Source organism: Echinococcus granulosus, assembly GCF_000524195.1.
Source record: "Echinococcus granulosus chromosome Unknown EG_S00029, whole genome shotgun sequence".
NCBI classification, from domain to species: domain Eukaryota; kingdom Metazoa; phylum Platyhelminthes; class Cestoda; order Cyclophyllidea; family Taeniidae; genus Echinococcus; species Echinococcus granulosus.
In genome coordinates this window covers 229,127-249,428 of record NW_020170409.1, presented here as the reverse complement: position 1 = coordinate 249,428, position 20,302 = coordinate 229,127, and the positions used below count along the sequence as shown (strand labels likewise).

At 43.7% G+C, this 20,302-nt stretch overlaps 1 protein-coding gene across 1 annotated transcript; it reads left to right on the top strand. All coding sequences in view use genetic code 11, as the record gives it.

Moving 5' to 3' along the window:
* Positions 1–2,819: 2,819 nt before the first annotated feature.
* Positions 2,820–20,208, top strand: EGR_04559 (DNA topoisomerase 2-alpha; the record flags this gene model as incomplete). The annotated part of the gene is made up of 16 exons (XM_024493808.1): positions 2,820–3,087; positions 3,123–3,186; positions 3,218–3,461; positions 3,508–3,789; positions 3,864–4,609; positions 4,685–4,923; positions 5,720–6,060; positions 6,869–7,537; positions 8,020–8,267; positions 10,625–11,114; positions 13,526–13,808; positions 13,874–14,080; positions 14,878–15,018; positions 17,191–17,458; positions 18,595–18,842; positions 19,988–20,208. 16 exons carry the CDS (start codon positions 2,820–2,822, stop codon positions 20,206–20,208), a joined length of 4,959 nt encoding a protein of 1,652 aa, XP_024351736.1.
* Between the last annotated feature and the right edge of the window lie 94 nt (positions 20,209–20,302).

The following is a 20,302-nucleotide window of genomic DNA, read 5'->3' as shown; positions in this document are numbered from 1 at the left end:
CACGTCCACTTCTTCGTCACCGCCCACTCAACTTTTTTTTTATTTTCTCCTAAAAGCATAAATTAAGGCTAAAAATAAGTTTTCATCGAGGAACCAAAGCAATTTGTGGATATAGTTCGAAACTTATAAGAAAGGGAAGAATTAGGCTGGTAAGGTTGTTGGCAGTCAGAATTTCGGAGTGTTAGCAGATAACTTGGTGAAAGTCGATTAAGGATGTGTAATTAAAATAATGAAAATGAGAGGTTTGTAATTTCACTACCAAAGCCTCAGAGGAAAACCAACCCCCATGGCCAAGGAGACGCACCTCAGTGTTCTCATACAGCATCAGGATTGGCACTACCGAATTAGCTAGTTCAACGACTCCCACGTTTGCTTCACTGTTCTAACCTCAGTCTTTCTTCTTGGTTTTGTCAAACCATTTATCATTAATTGCCAAGAGACAGATGTCAAGCCATTGTACTCCGATTCCCAACCGACTGCCCAGTAGAGCGCTTAAAATCTGTCCCGAAGCCAGAAGAACTTGAAATACTAGACAACAAAATGTACTGCAGATGTAATCCAGAGGCAATGCTGCCGAACGCAAGTACCACGGTGGAGACCTCCATGCCCATATAACCAGAATAAAGAGGTAAACAAACAATCAAAGTATTGCATTTAGCCCTTCAGCTTTGAACTACGGAAAGGTTAAACAGCCACTGACCGGTAGTTAAAGCTAATGCGTGTGCGATGCTGAACTTTGGTGGGCACCTGCTATAAACGACCGCTTTTGAAAAGCTGCCAACTTGGATTGCAGGCTTATTTAAGAGATTTTGGAGTCCCGAAAAAGTCTCACGCAATTGGTACCGCTACCGTGGCTCAGACCGCAAAACTTCCACAATCCTGCAACCTTTGACATTTCAATTCTAATGTCACTGCCATCTGTCCATAAGAATGGAAATTCCCAGAAGGTTTAACAGATAAAAAACCACGCAATCTCATCATAACTTCTCAAGGTTTTAATGTCCCCTTTGTACCAAAATCGTCAATATGTAAGTCTATTTCTCAAGAATGGCAAATATGCCTAACAATGAAGGACCGTTAGTAATAAAATCTTAAGTTTGTTGCAGGAGCATGCGTAGATGCTGCGGTAGAAATTTACCATATTTTCTTTGGTTAATGTTGAGGAATAGCAACCTGATGAGCATGCGAATATGACGCTGGGGGAGCGCACCCTCTCCCTCTTAAGTCAGATATCTCAATTCAAAGCTCAGATGAACTGAAAGGTTTCAGAAACGCGATAGCACAAGCTATTTATTTCAGAAAAATGGACCCCCATTTCAGTTATATTCCAGGCTGTTCCTGTGGTGAAATGATATAGCGCCAGGCTGGCACCTCATTTTTTACAGGCTGTACCATAAAACATGTTTGTTTAAGGGTACCTTTTGGGCAAGGGGCGGTAGGAAAGTGCGAACCTCGTGCGGAGTCAGCACCCCGTCGGCTACCAAAGGTGAAACATTCTTCGTGCACGCTTAACCCACAATACCTGTACCCCTTTAATAACTGCTGTTCGATAAAGCATGTCTTCATCCAACTAATCGACTCGTTTTAAGGATATAAAGGCCAAGGTGAAAAAGCAAATGCTGAATTTATTGCACCGCTTTTACCCTTTGGCATGGGTTTCGGGACATGGAAGTAGCCTCCCAGACCTACTGCACATTCTTAATGCATGCATCCCTATACCACTGTAATACTTACTTTGGTTTAGTGTTCCTTTCAGGGAGTAGGTGGGGATACGAATCAAATCTCGTGACTGAGGTGTTAACGTCCTGCAACCCGGAGAGAGGTGCCGTGTCCACACTCCCCTAAACTTGTACTTGCTTCCCCCATTTACCTATCCTAATAAACATGTCGAAGTCGAATCAACCTGGGTGTTCTAAGAGTATGAGGACCAGAGGAGAGGAGAACTACAAACCTCGTCCTACACTACTTTAGCTTACTACGACGCAAGCGAAGGCTCAAGACGCTACTACTTAATATTTCAGGAAGATGTTATAGATATAAAATCATAACTTCCTACCCTCTAAGACCGAATTCTCCTTCATTACAGCACATCGCATTTGTCAAAAAGTCAAAATTACTAAACAGTTGATTGAAAACTCGGAAACCAAGTCCAAATTCATCAGTTAGCAGCAGAGAGCAGAAGCAGCCAAATATGACGAGACTGAGTTTGGGCCACTCTGAATCTGGAGGTCAATTGTCAGTAAGGAAACAGACTTCCTCTCACTTTAAAATCTACCCGAATTTTTGCTTAAAAGCTTTCACAGCAATTTTAACACTTGTAGGGGACGTAAATCTTCGACGTTTAAAAACCCAAACACCTGTGGTTATATAATTCAAAAATCCCCGCTTTCATAGGTATCTGCCTTCCGGAGCAATGACAACCAATGTTGTTGGCAATAAAGAGCGTTAATTTATTATTTGGCGTGTTTTTTTCGTATAGCTAGGATGCCATATATCAATTCGCGTCGTTCATTTCTCCATATGTTCCGAATTTAAGCCCAAGTACTGCTAATTAACTGCAATTTTATTTGACCAGGATGAATTACAGAATAATTTACCCTTAAGCTAAAAAATTTGGATTACAGTGCATGCACTTCTTTTAAATGTTTCGTCCGACCCCGCTTCCTATGACTTTCAAAGATTCTCTTTGGTTCTTTTGTACGTTTTGTTGACCTGGGTCTCTTGAGCTGGTAGGGCAACTTTTCATTTACTCTTTTAAAAGTACCTTGGGGTCAAAGTTTTTCAGATCTGGGCTGCCGGACTGCATTTACACGCACAAAATGGCCGATATACCATCAGTTAATGGGATCCCCAATATCATTGAGAAGGCTGCTCCTGCGGCGCCTGCCAAGAAGAGGCTTTCTGTTGAGAGGATTTATCAAAAGAAAACACAGTTAGAACATATTCTGATTCGTCCTGACACCTATATTGGCTCCGTATCTCGGACCACAACAATGATGTGGGTGTTTGATAGGGAAAAGGAAGCTATGGTGCAGAGGGAAATTACATATACGCCTGGTCTTTATAAAATATTTGATGAGATTCTGGGTAATATTTTTCCTGCTTTTGGGTTATCGGTTCAGTAAATGCTGCTGATAACAAGATTAGGGATCCCACAATGAACTGCATCAGGATTGATATCAAGCCGTAAGCACTTTCCTAGATGGTATCGTTTTAGAGCTGAAAATCTTATCCGTGTGTGGAATAATGGTGCTGGGATTCCCGTTGTTCATCATAAAGTCGAGAATATGTACGTTCCTTCGCTGATTTTTGGCCACTTGTTGACATCGAGTAATTATGATGACACGGAACAGAAGGTTACCGGTGGCCGCAATGGTTATGGCGCAAAATTGTGTAACATTTTCAGCAAACGTTTTGTTGTTGAGACTTCAAGTAAAGAGAACAAAAAGTGCTTCAAGCAGGTAAGCTGCCCATTTTTATCAAAGATGCCATTCTTTATTTCGTTAGACATGGGTGGACAATATGACCAAAACATCCGAACCAAAGATAAACCCGAATTCCGGTGAAGACTTCACCTGTGTTTCTTTTTATCCTGATCTTGAGCGATTTGGGATGACTGAACTGGACGCTGACACTGTCGCTCTTTTCGAACGCAGAGCTTACGATGTTGCCGCCTCGACCTGCGGTGTCAAGGTCTTCTTAAATGGGCAAAGAATACCCATTAAGAATTTCAAGGATTATGTCGATTTGTACCTCAATGGTAAGGGTGAAGATGGCGATTCTGCACCGGTTAGTTGGTTTCTCCTGAAATCATCATATTTCTGCCTCCTCGATAAGTGGTTTTTTTTTCATCTGCTTTTCAGGCCGTGTACGAGTCTGTGAATCCTCGGTGGGAGATAGCCGTGGCGCCAAGTACAGTTGGTTTTCAGCAAGTCAGTTTTGTTAACAGCATCGCCACCACCAAAGGTGGTAAACATGTGGACTATATAGTCGATCAAGTGGTGGGCAAGCTAATCGATATTGTGAAGAAGAAGTCGGGAAAATCCGGTGTCTCTATCAAGAACTTCCAGATCCGTTCTCACATGTGGGTCTTCATCAATTGCCTCGTGGTGAACCCCACCTTCGACTCACAGACCAAGGAGTTTATGAGTCTGGAGGCGAAGTACTTCGGGTCCACCTGCCAATTAACCGAAAAGTTCATCAACCATGTCTCCAAGTCAGGTATTGTTGAGAGTGTTCTCTCTTGGGTGCGCTTCAAGGCGCAAGAGAAGATGGATAAGCAGTGCCATAAGTCGAAGCACGCTAAATTGAAGGGGATTCCAAAGTTGGACGATGCTAACGACGCGGGGACGAAGAATTCGCAGCACTGCACCCTCATCCTCACTGAAGGGGATTCAGCCAAATCTCTGGCCGTGGCTGGTCTCGGAGTGGTTGGACGTGACCGCTATGGTGTTTTCCCTCTGCGAGGTAAACTGCTCAATGTTCGTGAAGCGCCGACACGGCAGATCATGGAGAATGCTGAGATTAACAACCTGATCAAGATTCTGGGCCTGCAGTATAAGAACAAGTACGAGTCTCAGGATTCTCTTGTCAATTTGCGTTACGGAAAGTAAGTTCTACTGACTTTGAATGATTCCCAGTCTGCTTTTGTTTGTCGATTGGACTTTTTTATGTGCCTACTAAGAATTATGATAATGACGGATCAAGATCAGGACGGATCGCATATCAAGGGTCTGCTGATCAGCTTCATCCATCATAATTGGCCCAATCTGCTTCGTCACAACTTCCTGGAGCAGTTTATCACCCCAATTGTGAAGGTGTTTAAGGGGAAACAGGAAATCGCCTTTTATAGTATTCCCGAATTTGAGGAGTGGCAAAAGTCAACACTCAATTGGCATACGTGGCGTGTGAAGTACTATAAAGGTAGGGGAGGACGATTTTTTGATAAGGTGCTACTAAGGCATGTTTTTTGTTCCCCGTCACCATGTAAGAGTTGCATTCGCTAGGCTCGGAAGCCTGCAGGCAGATACTTAGTGCGCCTAGGGTGGCGTTATTTCGGAAACGTTCTGGTGATTTTTCAACGTAGGGATTTAGCTCATTTCTTAATGGTCTCTCACCAATTTCTGCCACACTGCGAAAACTTTGTGATGGGGATTTCGACGCTTGTATAAGGCTTAAAGTAGTCTAGGCATAGGCCTTGAATAGTTGATTGGATTCATGTGCCTGACTGGAACTTTGTTCTCAAGTTGGAAATCGCACCCTTTTATTTGTTGCAGTTGTGCCGCCCCGCTTTTTGATAAACTTGGAATGGATAAAGTAGGCCTCGTTCTAACATGGGTGGTGATTGTACCATGCAGTGGTTACTGAAACTCTGCTTTATTCCCTTGTACTTTATCTGTTCATTCACCACCGATTAGTCAACGTGGTCACCCGCGCAGCCGCCTATTCTTTCCCTAACATTAATCGTCTCCGCCGACTCACAAATGTATTTATACATCTATCCATCAGTTTTCCATATGTACAACCACTCATTCTTCCAAACAACCATGCCCGTATGTAAGGTCAGCAATTCGTCTATGGAACATCTGCTCGTGCCTTTTTAGTTTTACAAAAACTTCTGGTCGAATGCCAACCCTTTGATATTTCGTCTAATTTATTAGACAAATGCCTGAATCCTTAATAAATAATAGTACAGTTGATGTTTTGCTTGCTTCTTCAGGTTTGGGTACCTCGACGAGCAAGGAGGCAAAGGAGTACTTCTCGGACATGACGCGCCATCGTATCCGTTTCCGCTATTCGGGGCCCGAGGACGACAGTGGCATCATGTTGGCCTTCAATAAAAACAAAATCAATGAGCGTAAGCAATGGCTCACCGCGTGGATGGAAGAGAAACGACGACGTACGGAGCTGGGTCTACCCGAGGACTACCTCTATGGTGTGGGCACCCATGCCATCACCTACCACGACTTCATTCACAAGGAGCTCGTCCTCTTCTCCAACATGGATAATGAGCGCTCCATCCCTTCTCTGGTGGATGGTTTGAAGCCTGGTCAGAGAAAGGTGTCTTTTTTTACCATAGTTACCCTACCTTATTCTTCCTTCTCAATGGATGTCTGAGAAAGTTGTCAGGACTGTAGGCTTAGAGGAGTTGAAATGAGTAGTTTGTGCTAAGAGGGAGGACTTTTTGCAGACAGGCAATGAGAGTAGGTAGGTTACCTTACTGTTTGTACGGTGACTGAACACATAATAAAAAGTCAGGTTTCATCTTCCTTTCATTTGAGGCGTTTTACACGCATATCTATTCCTTTCAGTGCCTTAAAGCGCCACTACGCATAATTTCTGTGCTGCTGACCGATTTAGCATGGTCACATTTTAACGCTTGTAGGAAAGAGAATAAGATTCAGGCTAAAGTAAATTGTGTAGTTACTAGCTGCGCCAAATCATCTTATCTCTTTACCTAAAACTAATAAATTGAGATTGAGTATTGGATCACGATTATTATATTATATTATTATTATGTTATTTTAGCGGGAGGTCTATGGCTTAAAGTTAATCGTGGAATACATTGCCAAAATTATGAATTTTGAATAAAAAGTATGATAAGCTTCGGTTGCATAATTGACCGATAAATATGAGAGTCCGGGATGATTTTGTTGTTCAACCAATTTTAAAAACATTCCATAGACGAACCTACAAGAATAAAATCTTTGAGAGTAATTTATGCCTCTCTAGGGTGTCTAGCAGAAACAGGTCAATCTTTCACTACGTATCCCCTTCTTTAATCTGACTATGACGAGAATTTTAGGTGGCTCAACCACCCAAGATGTAAACGTGGCCCCTTTTGTGAGCCTGCATGTATGTTTTTCAGGTTATGTTCACCTGTCTGAAGCGCAATCAAGTGAAGGAGATTAAGGTGGCTCAGTTGTGCGGTGCCGTGGCAGAGATGTCCTCCTACCACCACGGCGAGGTGTCTCTCATGGGCACTATCATCGGTCTAGCCCAGGACTTTGTAGGTTCCAACAACCTCAATCTGCTGATGCCCTATGGTCAGTTCGGTACGCGTCTCTCCGGCGGCAAAGACTCCGCTTCTGCCCGTTATATCTTCACCGCTCTCAGTCCTCTAACTCGCAAGATCTTTCACGAGAATGACGATCCCATTTTAAACTACTTATTTGAGGATAATCAGAAGATTGAGCCCGCGTGGTATATGCCAGTCATCCCCATGGTCCTCATCAATGGAGCCGAGGGTATTGGCACAGGATGGAGCACTAAGGTCCCCAATTACGACACTAACGAGGTGATCGCCAACCTTCGGCGCATGTTAGATGGGGTCGAACCGCTGCCGATGCTGCCGAGTTATCGGGGTTATCGGGGAAAGATTGTGGAGGTGGGAGAAAACCGATATGTCCTCTTCGGGGAGATTGCGGTGCTAGATGATCAGACGGTGGAGATTACGGAGTTGCCGGCTAAGACTTGGACGCAGTGTTACAAGGAGACAGTGCTTGAACCTATGCTCAATGGAACTGAGAAGGTGCCGGTTAGCATCAGGCATGTCTGGCAACTTTATGCCTATAGTAAACTTTCATTTTCCTAAACAGTTAAGTAGGGTGTTTTCTATTGATTTTTTACCATCTAGTTTTGCGAAATGTTGGAATCAACAAGCTCATCTGAGTGTTATTGTCGGAAGAATGCATTTTATCCTAAATCATGTCTGTTTTTCGTCTAATCTGTGGAGACCACATGCATGTTGTTCCAGCCCTTTAATTTTAGTCCAAACTAATGCGCCACTCATTTGTCTTGTACCGTTATTAAAACGTACGCTTATCTCCTGTATTCGCACACTTTCCTCTTTTGACTGTCGCAACCCCTCCCCCTCATCGTTTCGTCTAGCACTTTGTGGAAAATATCTGCTCACTGCTATCAATTTCCTGAAATAGCTTCACAAAGCTGCAACTCATAATGCTTCAAGGATTCATCTTGCCCATTTCCAGCAAATGGTGAATGATGTTACTGAATGAGCTCACTTTCTATCTACCCCTCGATAGTGACTACAAAGAGTACCACACCGATGTGACAGTGCGCTTTGTGGTACAGATGACACAGGAGAAGCTGCGCGAGGCAGAGAGCATGGGTCTACACAAGTTCTTCAGACTTGCTATTCCCATGACAACCAACTCTATGGTGCTCTTTGACCACACTGGATGCCTGAAGCGCTACACATCGGCGCAGGAGATCCTTCGTAGTTTCTATACCCTGCGGTTGGAATGGTAAGCCTGTTTTCTACTGCTGCTTTATTTCTGATCTTGTCTGTGTCGTAGTGTTGGTGCATCTACCTTGGAACTTCTTTCTAGTGGGCTTTGTTATCATTCCAAGCACTAACTACAAACACTAACCTCGGCGATCGTTCAATCGATATGCGGTTGAGTAGAAATAGATTGCAACTTGAATTAGCTGGTACATCGCGTCCAGTGATTGAAATGATCGGGGCTTTATTTGTTCCTTCTTAACGAATCAGATTAGCTTTTTCATAAAATCCATTCTGAATAGGATTGTCTGGTTGTTCAATCTCTAGGCGATTACCTCGAACTAGTCGTGATCTGTTTTATTTGATGAAACGATGTGCGTCAAACTGTTGTCCAAATTCATTTATTTATTTGGAGATCCGTCATGTTTCGCATCCATTCTCTGTCGATTTTATCAAAATGTGATACCAACGAAGTGGTGTCGAGTAGAATATTGGCTGAGTTTGATTAGCACTTTAGCGCTGGAACCTCCCCTAGGAGGGTCACGTGCAATTGCTTTTTGATTAAATGCGCCTTGAATAGATCGTAAGTAAGGCCAGTCGATTTGATCGAGCCCTTTCGTACATATGAAACATCTTCACGACAATCCGTGACCATTCCATTGTGTTGTATCCAGCGTTGCTGTTTTAAGATGTAAATCTCATTTTCACTTCATTTCTTCCATTGAATTTGCAATCAACCTGGCATAACACTTGGTTGTGCTAGTATACTGCAACTCTGTGGTGCACTATTTTTGGAATCTGCCTTTTGCAATACGTCGTTCAACATTTGGGCTACAACTTGCACAATATTTGCGCTTTGTTACCTACCGGGTTAACTTTGTGATGATTTGGTTCAGCTCTGTGATAGCTTTTTTTTGCATTTTGTGATTTAGGTTCCTTCGTTGATAAAGTAACTTCCACGCTGACAGAGTAAAATTGTGCTTTCTTGTCATATTCCCGAAAAGCGTTATTAACATAGTTGGGTGGCATTTGGTGACTAAATATTTGCGTATTTTTACTCTTGCAATTTTTGTGAGTTGTATCAACTCCCGCCATTAGGCGACCATGGTTTAATGCTTCTTAGCTATCCGCATCTACGCTCAACGTTGGCTTACCTTGTGAGAGTTAATTTCGCACCTTTGTACACTTTTGAAACCCTAATTGAATTTGCCCACAGAATGTATTTGTGACCCCAATGCACATTAAACCTCATCGTCTTTTATCGTGCTCATCTATAGTAGCCTTAGCTTGTCCCAAGGTAGTATGAATGAAACAAACGCTGTGGAAATCTTTTTTCTGCCTCGGCCTTAGCTCACATTGTTCCTTTCGTGATGCAAATCCACACAAGTAAACACTATGCTTTCATGGATATTTTGCCGTATTCGAATAGACCTCTGTCTTAAACTGGGCTCGACTCTATTCTCCTTTCTAAAGTAGCTTGGAGCGACTCGAATCGACTCGTTTTTAGTTTGACTACTTGCTTAGAAGGCCCGAAAGGCCGTTTGCAATTACAATCCGGTAACTACAGTTAATTTTATGCAGACTGGTGTTGAATTTCTTTTTAAGCAGCATTTATGAATGCGGTTATTAATAGCAGAAATGCTATTTTCTCAAGGCGTTTTCGACTCGACTTCTCAGCGCTCTATCATGGTCTTATTTAATTCTTCATTATCCAGAGCAGGCTTGACTGTTGTGGGTTTGTTTCCTTTCTGAATTTGCTCACGAAACGGCTCCATTCCGTCCTGTTGTGAAGAATTCTGCAGACAATTTTGGAGATTAATTTCATGGCGTTGGCGTTGGAGGTACCACTTGAGATTTTAACTAAGATACTCGACACGGCATTAGCACAAATCTGTTCTGCGGCTTTTGTCCGCAGACATCAGTTCGCCTCGTTTCATCCTGCCAAATTACATTCAACTCAGGTTGATTCTCGGTTTTCAGTACTCATCTCGTCATTCATGCACACTTGTTAATCCGGAATGCACTGCGGTCATTTCGAGCATTTATATAATTGATGTAAATCCAACGATGCTAGCAAGTTTTGTTGTCCCTTCTCTAACCTTGACTTCCGAGTCGCTAATTCGCTCGCAGCATTATAGTTCCACATTCAGTCATATCTCCTCACGAATCTCATCACTGACATCCTTTGTCAATGCTGCCATAATCATCAACGTTATCGCTCTACCAAGGCACGCAGGGTACGCCCGATGCTAACCTCAGCCTATTCACTGTACCTTCCCACGCGCACAAGTCCAACCTCTGTCAATCCATGATCATTAAACCCGCAGTATAGTCCCACCCTGGCCTGCTACATAAAGCCACCACTATCGCAACCTGCAGGTATGACAAGCGCAAGGCCTATATGGAGGGTATGCTGTCAGCAGAGGCGCGACGTCTGGAGAACCAGGCACGTTTCGTGATGGAGAAGATCGGCGGTGTCGTTACCATTGAGAATCGTTCGAAGCGGGATTTGGTGCGTCTGCTGCGCGGGCGCCGCTACGATCCCGACCCGGTGCGTGCGTGGAAGGAGTGCATTGACAAACTGGCCGCCATCGAGGAAGCCACGGCGGCGCGTAGACAGGCAGGCGAGCCAGTGGATGAGGCAGAGGGTGGCGACGGTAGTGGTGTTACGGTAGACGAAGACGTAGCTCGCGGGGCCGCCGACTACAACTACATCCTCGGAATGCCCCTGTGGAGTCTGTCGAAGGAGCGAAAGGAAGACCTGCTGGCACAGAGAGATAAAAAGCAGGCGGAGCTGGCTATTCTTATGAGAAGGACGAATAAGGACTTATGGAGGGAGGATTTGGATGAACTAGAGGCTGCTATCAAAGTGAGTCTTGTGGCTTTTAAAGTGAGGATAGTTGAATTTTTTCCCTATGAATCTGCTTTGATGTCTGGTGTTTTCGAGTACTTTTGTCTCACTGCAAATCCATCGGTCTTTGTGTATCTTAAAGGCCACAATTTCTTTCTGATTTCCTTCTCTGTTCGTACCAAGAGTATTAGCCTCTTCTCGTGACTGTGGCCTCGAACTGGCACCTTGAATACTGACCGCTTAAGCATGTTCTTCTTAGTTTCGGGGCGCGAAAATCTGACCAAACAAACCGATTTGCTTTCGTAGTATTCTAAAATATCGCATCCACCTCGACGAACCGGTTTAAGTAATCCTTCTAGTTTATCATTATTTGGTCAACCATTTTAATGAGCAGGTATTGCAGGGGAGCTATGATATTAAGTAAATTGTGTGTTTCTGTTGCAAACACTTCTCGGGCTTAAGAAGTTTATTTCTAAAAGTTTTATCAGTTTCCGATATCGCCTGTAGACAGAGTTTATTGTTATCTTTTTCTTTAAAACGGATTTTCACTTCTACAATGTCGGTACTCTAAAGGAACACAAGTTATATTTCTTTACTGCTTAGGCTTTTTCCACCTTTGTGATGCGAATTTCCTTCAAGCTTAACGCTTGCGCCCAAATGTCAGGTGCTTATCCCCTAATTTGAAATGTTATTGAACTTGGGGTTATCTCGATTCGTGTTAGCACGTTCAGCATTTGTTTTTAGCGTTCCTGTGCATGAATACTCCGTTCTTATGAATATACTTAAGCCCCCGTGCTCTCTGAAAGTGCTGCAAGGCATATCGACACGAAGGAGGGTTTGTCTTCAATGTTTAGTTGCAACGAGCATAGACAGCGTCAAGAAGGGAACCGGAATCGTTTGGGCCGGACAGCACTCACGGTTAACTGTTTACCTAAAACAAGCATTAGTCTGTTAAATGGCTTAACTTTCCTTGCTTATACCCGCAGTTGAGATGGGCGTTTGGAACGGCTACTTTATAACTTCCCAGTTTATTAATGCATTGTTGATAATCTCATCATGGCATAAATGATGTGCTTCGGTACATCTGTCTAAATTACGCAACGTCTGACAAAATACTATCCAGTTAAATTTATACGTTCGTTTCGCAGTCATATTTAGGGTCATGACCTTCACGGAAAATGGCAAAGCAACTAAATGGACAGAAATATACATTTATGTGACCAATTGCTACTTCTTTACCAGCTTTCACGTTTTTAATCGGGACATAAAGTGCTGAAGCATTTGGAACCTTGCATACTAATATTTTTTGGTGGAAAATCGTGACGACAGCTTACGTCCAATCTTATTGCTTTTCGTCTTAGTTAATGCACTTCCGTCCTAAGCTTTTACTACAATGACTAGCTTTACTATCTTGCTTAAAAAGAGGCTGTGTTAATAAGAATCTTGGAAAGATAGGAGGTAACCCAATAAAAGTGCTTTGGCCCGAATCGGCTTATGTGTCTGGCTGGAAGACACGGCCATATACTCACCGAGAAATTGGATCTCTTAAACCGAAAATCCACGCCTTCACTTTGCTGCGCGATTAAGGGAGCGTTTTTCTCTGTCTGTGTATGCAAAAGGCCTACTTACGCAGATTTAAAAGATGATAATTTTCCTGTAAATTTAATTCACACATGGGGATTATCATTGGAGTGATACCTTAACTAATCCCTAAATTTACTACCCAAAATTGACTGGTAGATTCACTGTGAGGAAGGTTGTGTACCTTCATAAAGGTACAAAATCGGTTAAGTGAATATTTTCCGTTGCTGATATCACTTGAAAATATTCGGTTGGATAACTTTTCAAGAATTAAATCTTCCATATAGCCTTTAAAAAGATCATGTTTATCTCAATTTTTACAATAGTGAGAATTCAGTCAATTACTACCCCAAATTTGAAACAAATAATGTGACAGTTGGTAATTATTGAGAAATGAGTTGTGCCGTGCCTTTACACCCCTATACTGTATTTCTATAGTTTACTGCGGTTAATGTCACCGTGTACAGCTCTTTTTGGAGACTCAACACATTGGCGAAAGTGTACATCAGTCGATTAACTCTGCATTTAACCATTGCGTTTTCAACAGATCTTACCTCCTAGCATTTGTGGATGTCTGTTTTAAATCGTCATATGCAATCTCGCTCCATCGCATCTGCTCAAATCAAGCTGAAGCCCAAGAAGAATTCAAATAACCACACCTTCCTTTTTGTGTCTCTACCTCAATCTTTTTCAACTAGCTGCTGCATGCGAGGGGCCGTCTTTTAACATCGAGTCTCCGCTGGTTTTACACCGTCACGTAATCTCCCTGTTACATCCAGGTGGTTTATTGCTAAGGAAAGGTGAAAAACCATCCTGAACTTATGGGTTTTCGTTTATCCCCTTCACAGAAATACGAGACGGAGCGTCAAAAGGATTTGGAGGACCTGATTAATGCCGCAGAGAAAAAGGTAGCCAAACAGGCGTCATCGCAGTTGAAGGGCGGTCGCAGTGCTGCAGCCAAGGGCGCAGCCGCAGCTCTGACTAAGGGCATGCGTCAGACGCGACCCGACCCCTTGGGTCGACGTGTCGAGCCCGTCGTCGATCCCGAATTGGCCAGGAAGGCTGAGGCTCAGGTCTGTCGTGAGGCCAAAAGGAAGGCGGCGGCTGCTGGCAGTGGAAAGGCAGCAGATGGTACACCAAGTTTTTCTCTCTCTCCTCCTTTTTTGAGATTAAATTTACCTTTCCTCGCCTTGCAGACGACTTTCTTGCGGACATGGACGACGAGGACAGTCAGTTTGGTGGGAATGCACCTCAGCCGCTATTCAAACGACTTAGTGGGACGGTAGATTCGGAGGACGGTAATACTGCGCTCAATACTCTCGCCTCAGCTCCACTATCGAAACGTGGTAGTGGTGCTGGTAGTCGTGGAGGAGGGCGTGGACGTGGCAAAGGGGCTTCCGCTGGTCAGTCATCTCTCTATCCTCCTGAGTGATTTCAGACATAGGACTTGCATTTTAAAAGTTGATTTGGGCGGGGAAGGTTGCTTAGCGGCTAACGCAGCCCTCTAGGACACCATTCTTCACTAGCGTCATCAGATTTGGCTATTTATAATCTACCTACAACATTTTTGGAGTAGATAGAGGTGTTCAATCTCTTCCATTGCAAGATTTTTAAGGTTGCAAAAAGTGTGATGAAGAGTGTGCGGTGATTTTTCATTAAAGCGAATAAGCTCCCCCATCCAACTAGAGCTGTGTATCCTGTCCGTTCGATGGGTCTCCGTCCATCGTGTCCGGTTCGCAAATAACATTACAGAGACGTGTCACTGAGGGCTCTGTGATATTCTACAGAGGGCACATTTCGCATGTGATCCCCTTGCATGGGAAAAGTTTTCTGTTTTGTATCTGATGCAATGTAACGTCCTGTGTTCGCTCATCCGTTTTCGCTGCGTTACCATTTTGCGTTTTGCTAGCATGTTGCAATTTTCTGCAATATGAAGAGTCTTCGTATCTTCGAGTTTGAGGTTAAAAATTCAAAAAAGTTCTTTAGTGGACTTGGAGAAGAGCCGGGAGATCAGAAGTTTTGGTAGAGATCCATCCTGCCAGCGTGCTGATTGAATCTTCATACACTGGAAAGACTCAAGTAATTATTTTTACAGTTGAGCCAAATACTATCATACGCTTTAGTATCTGTTTTGTTCCTATAAAAGCGGGTCTGGAAAATGGAAATGTACTTTGTTTTTTGTGTCCCTGTGATGTGCCAGGCGTGAAGCGATCGTCGGCGAGGAAAGTTCGTCAAAAGAAACTTACCTTCGACAGCAGCGAGGATGAAAGCGATGCTGACAACGTCAGTGATGATGCCTCGGACGTCTCCGAGTTTGCGCCATTCAAGGGAGGCAGTGGTGGTATGTTGGTTTCTCTTAAATCGGCTTTTAATGGACGAGAGGGGACTTGGTCTATTTTAATTCAATATTCACTGCCTTTTTCCACCACGACATGCATCACTCATTCGTTTTCTACTTTCGCTTTTATTTTCCTTCCCTAATCAGTTTCTGAATATTGGAATTTATCTCATGTATTTCTTCCATCTCGGTATGCATCTATCATGTTGCCTCTTCCTGCAAACTCCTGTATGTTGGGCTTTAAAACGGCTAGACAGCGTTTCTAATTAAAGCTTTTGTCATTTATCTGGATTTTTGACGAACGTCGCACTGTGGAAATTAGAGAAGATTCCTCCCTCGATGTGTATTAAGGCGTGGATCCACATTTCTCAACTAGAATGGTGGTGTCTTTGCGAAAGCCATTCATTTCCGGCACTTCGGTTTCCTTTTTCATTTGAACGTAGTAGCATACCTTGCGTTTTGTGGACAATAAAGCTTTCCCTTACCTTGCTCATCATTCGTCCTCGTTGTGCGTTGTCGTGAAGTTGTGCATCCGTTTCTTTCAGCCAGCAAAAGTAATTATTACCTCAGGGAGAGAATAAAAGTAGTGTCTGCCGAAATATGCGCGCAATTCATTCCCAACTGTTCCCAATGCATTCCACTTTTTTGAGGCTATTGTATCACCAGTACTTCCTAAAGTCATTGCTGTCCCGAGCTTTTTTATTTACTTCACAGAGACGCTGCTAGTGTTTTGCCATTATATTATCAATTTACTACTCGTAGATCGTGGTTTTCGCTCGTTTAGCACTCTGCTCCCAATGGATACGTTGCTCTGCCTTCCTGCCATGACAACTCCTTTCCACGAGCACTGAAGTGCACCTTGACTTTTTTTTCGCCAAACCTATTTTTGTGCATTTCTGACTCCGTTTTTGCTAAAATTGTGTTAATCAAATCCACTTGTTCTATTGCAGTTCTGTCACAGCCAATCGGTTTCTGTCAGGGAAAAACTAACAGTAGTCTAGACACCACCACCACCACTACTACTACAACTACTACTACCACCACCATCATCATCATCATCCATCACCGTTATTCAGAAACTAAAAAGGATGTAATTATCCTCATACCAAGACCATCCCATATTCCTTTCATTACCTTAAACTTAACCAATCAGTTTTCAACGCTATTTGGTGCGACCGGTCATCACATAGTGGACCTGTTAAGTTTGTAAATCAGTTTTCAATACGCACTCGCAGTTACACTCCCACTTGGGAATGCTAAGTTTTACATCTTCCAGTTGACACTTTCTCAAATTAAGCGTCCCATTCCATCGAGTAAGAAGACCGAGGCCTACCGTGTGGCTTTCGGCGCGTGAATTAATCATTCTAGGCCTACTCAAACGTCTGCTAGATATCAAAGCAAGTTGTGGTGTGCAGTATGCATCTACCTAGGCTTTATCGAATCCGAATGGTTTCAATCATCTTTAGCGGAGCATTCAGGAATTTTTTTCTATTTATTAAGACGGATAAAGCAGTGAAGAAAGTGTACGTGTGCATGGAATTACTGTCTTCTGCATAACCTCCTTCATTTAACTAATTGTATGGTGTGTTGCCAATTTAGTCTTTTCAACGTGGAGGTGCCTTTGGCGGCTCTTTCATGCTCTCATTTACCACACGTACAGAGCGTGAACCAATCCCATCCGGAATATTGTTCTGTCTTCCTCCTTTACGTTAATCTTTTTTAGAATTGTTGAACCACCTTTCTGGTTTGACGCGTTCGCTGTCAGTATCACGTAGACATGACATGAGGTCATTGTTTATCTGATGGTAACTGGTTGCCCCAAATTGTGTTACGAAAGGATTGAGTTGAAACCGTTCCCACTATGAAGGTAATCACATCTCTTTAGTTTTTGAGCACATTGGACTTAGTCAAAAAAGTTTATGGCAGTTGTGCCACCGTTAGAATGGTGAGGCACTTAGGTAGCTGTGGGAACCGGCTCCCCTGAAGCCCTGGCAACGAACCTGTTGAGATGTCTGCTGACGCTCCATGCGACTAACCTAAACTAGGCCTTCTGCCCCTTTTATTGCAATCCTAAGTATCTGTGCGCTGATTCATCCCCCACAGCTCGTTAAACCACATTCTTGAATCGGAAAAACATTGGTGACAAATTCCGTGCGCGTATGTGCCACTTTATAGACGGACCAGTGATGTCCCTGGCTGAGCGAGTTCGCAACCAGCCTCCGCGTCGCACTGCAGCTGCCACTACGAAAAAGTACAACTTTGACGATTCCGAGGGCGATGAGGATGGGGTAAAGAGTAGCGAAGAGGAAGTTTTCACGGCTGTGGACCATGGGCAGGGTGACAAGGCGATTGTTCTCAGCAGCCCTGTGAAACAACCTTCCTCGCCAACTATCGTACAGCTACAAACTGATGCTACCGGAAAGTCGAAAAGCGGCACAACAGCGTAAGTTGGTATCATTTTTTCTTTTCTAGTTTTTGTTATGGAGTCAAGGCATTCCACAATCTTGAGGGGCTTTTGCTCATTGTAGGTTTGGTCCGTACCTTGATGAAAGGTGAATATTGATGCTCACTCCATTTCTGAGTAAAATGGGGATTTATAGGTGTGTAAAAGCTTCGTCTAGTTCCTAAGCTATCTTCTGATCCCTTTGGGGCTCCTACTTTACGTATTGGTTTGCGGTTAATAAATGGCCAATTTTCGATGTCATCTTGACGCTTATACGAATTCACAGCATCTTGTGGCATTGGCCTAACCCCTTCTTGCCTTTTGTGTCTTGTTCGTTGTTGAAGTCTAGAATAGGGCTGGTGGTTGACTCATCTGGATGCGACACCCACCAGTGGGCTTTCCTTGATTTAAACTACCTTCTGGTTGAGAGCGTGGTGTGTACTGCATGATAGCACCGGCGACTCTTGCAGCCAATCGTGTCGAGTAGTCAGCATTCCGGAGGGTTCTTTGTCACCCTCTCCTTCGGATATGTTGGCGTTCTAGAGACATTTTAAGGGCTATTTATCGCTCCATTTACCTCTTTCTTTGGTGTTGTAGGGGAGCGCAATTTAGGTGTTCGAAGTGCTGGGTTCATCCGTCAGTTTGTTTGCACACGCTGATGAGGTGTCGGTGTATTTGTTTAACTATCAGCTGTCAAATTACCCGATTGCAGGCGTCAAATGGGCAACTTTGGATCTTTTTCTCATCTATTTCCTTGTGTCCTTTGTATTATCTCAATTAAGGTTCAGTTCGAAGCTATGGGATTAAGAGCAAGTTTGTCCCTTTTTAAAGGTCAATGGCTCCACAGTCTTCAGTTCAGAGTTGATGTACTCGGCCTTTGCTTTCCCTTGACTGAAAAAAGGGTACGAAAACGGAATCCCATCGTTCGTGATTATATTTGCGTTGGTCGGCTTTAAGCAATGGCTCTAGCCTTCTACGTAGGTCAGTGAAAAGTATAGGCAAACAGTGGAATTTGTGTCCTTTACATTGCACCCATAGGTAAGTAATAGAATCGATTTAACTCTATTTAACGGGTCGGGGAAGCCCTTTGCCTCAGATCAGCTTTGTGTGGGCTCAAGCTCTTCTGCCTTATTTAGCTGGCCAATCTCCTACAAAGAGCCGGCCACCGTAGCCACCAGGATGCCGTCCTCTACGAGAGGCGGGCGCGCCGGCAGCAGTCGAAGAGGCGCCAACGCTCGTGGTGGTGGTGGCCAGAGAGGGGGTGCAAGGCTTACCACTGCGGCCAAGTCCACCGGTGTCAAGCGGTTGATGGAGGAGACAGACTCTGATACCCCTGGTGGCGCCAACAACAAGAGCGATGACGCTGACGAAATTTTCATACCTGGTTCGTCACATTGTTACTAGTTTTCCTCCAGTTTTTATCCACTTCAACACTTAATATTATCAATCGTTCCCAATTGACGACCATAAGGCCAACAAATCTCTAAAATGCGCCACTTCGTATTAGTCGATTCAAGGTGGTGACCACAAAACACAAATTAATTCATGCGACTTGAATTCTGTGCTACATTATCCATGAAATATTTCGCCTAGCGTGTCATGGTGGTCAGAGGGAATCCGTGATCTGCAATATCTTGTGGAGTTGGAGTTATTTTGGAGTGCGTTATATAGTGCAAAGGTGCCTTCATTTAAGCGTACAGAAGATCCATGAGACCTACAATTTAGGTGGTGGCAGAGCGAAGAAAATCGCACGGCCCCTTAGACAATTAAGGTAAATACGTGCAGTTTAGAACACAGATCCCTCATTTTGAATGTCCTGCTCGGTCCGCCTTACGGCCATTTCTCCATTCCCCTCAAAATAGTATCCGAATGAATCGAAATCACCATTGAGGTTTTCCACTACCGCAAGATCCTCAATCCCAGTGCCCATTCCGTCTGAAAGCTGGACAATGTTCCACGCCGTGCTTACTGCATGTGCCAATCGCTGTTCAGAAGTGTTTGTCTAAGGACAAAGTCATTTGATAAAATGTACAATGCAAAGTAGCCGGACAAAACTATGTTCTGTATTCACTCCTTCCTTCCACCGTCACTGTGATGTTTGTCAGTCACCTACACCTGGATTATTCCTCATAGGCAGTTGTATGGTCCCGATTCATTCAAATCAGGACCTATCCCGTGGCTGGACATTATGGAGAGCTCAGGTAGGAACGGTTACCAAAAGTTGGCATGGTTTTGATAGCATTTCTGTTGTGAATTTCTTAAGATCCAGCTATTCATGGCAGACATTTTTTGGGGTTGTGTTCTTTGTGAAACGTTCAGGTCTGGAAGTTTTGTTATTACCACCGTACCTCAGCAAGGCCAGAAAGTGTAAATCGAACCACGAATGATTGGAAAGACTCAGGTTAAAGCAAGTACTATTCTGCTTTCAAGGTCAAGAGCTAAGGCAGATCTTTGAAAGCATTAGGATGCCGGGAAAAAGTGGCAAATAAATATGATAAATGTATTTTGCGTTCTTTTTTCTGCTCGTAGACTCACCAGTCGCTCCAGCCCGAACCAAGGCGGCGCGCAGCGCACAGAGGAAGGTGCAGTACTTCTTCGGCAGTGACTCGGATGAAGTGGTGGAAGTGGACAGTGTTAGCGACAAAGGTGTCGATTCTGTTGATGGCGGCAATGTAAAGCCGAGGGGGAAGATGGGCGCCAAACGGAAGCGTTTCAATTCAGACAGCGATGAGGATTATGTACCTGAATAGGAAGCCCAACGAGGCGGATTGGCGATATAATTATTTGTATTTTATTCGTGTTGTAATCGTACATCCTTTTAAGCGTTTCATTGACCCAGCCTTT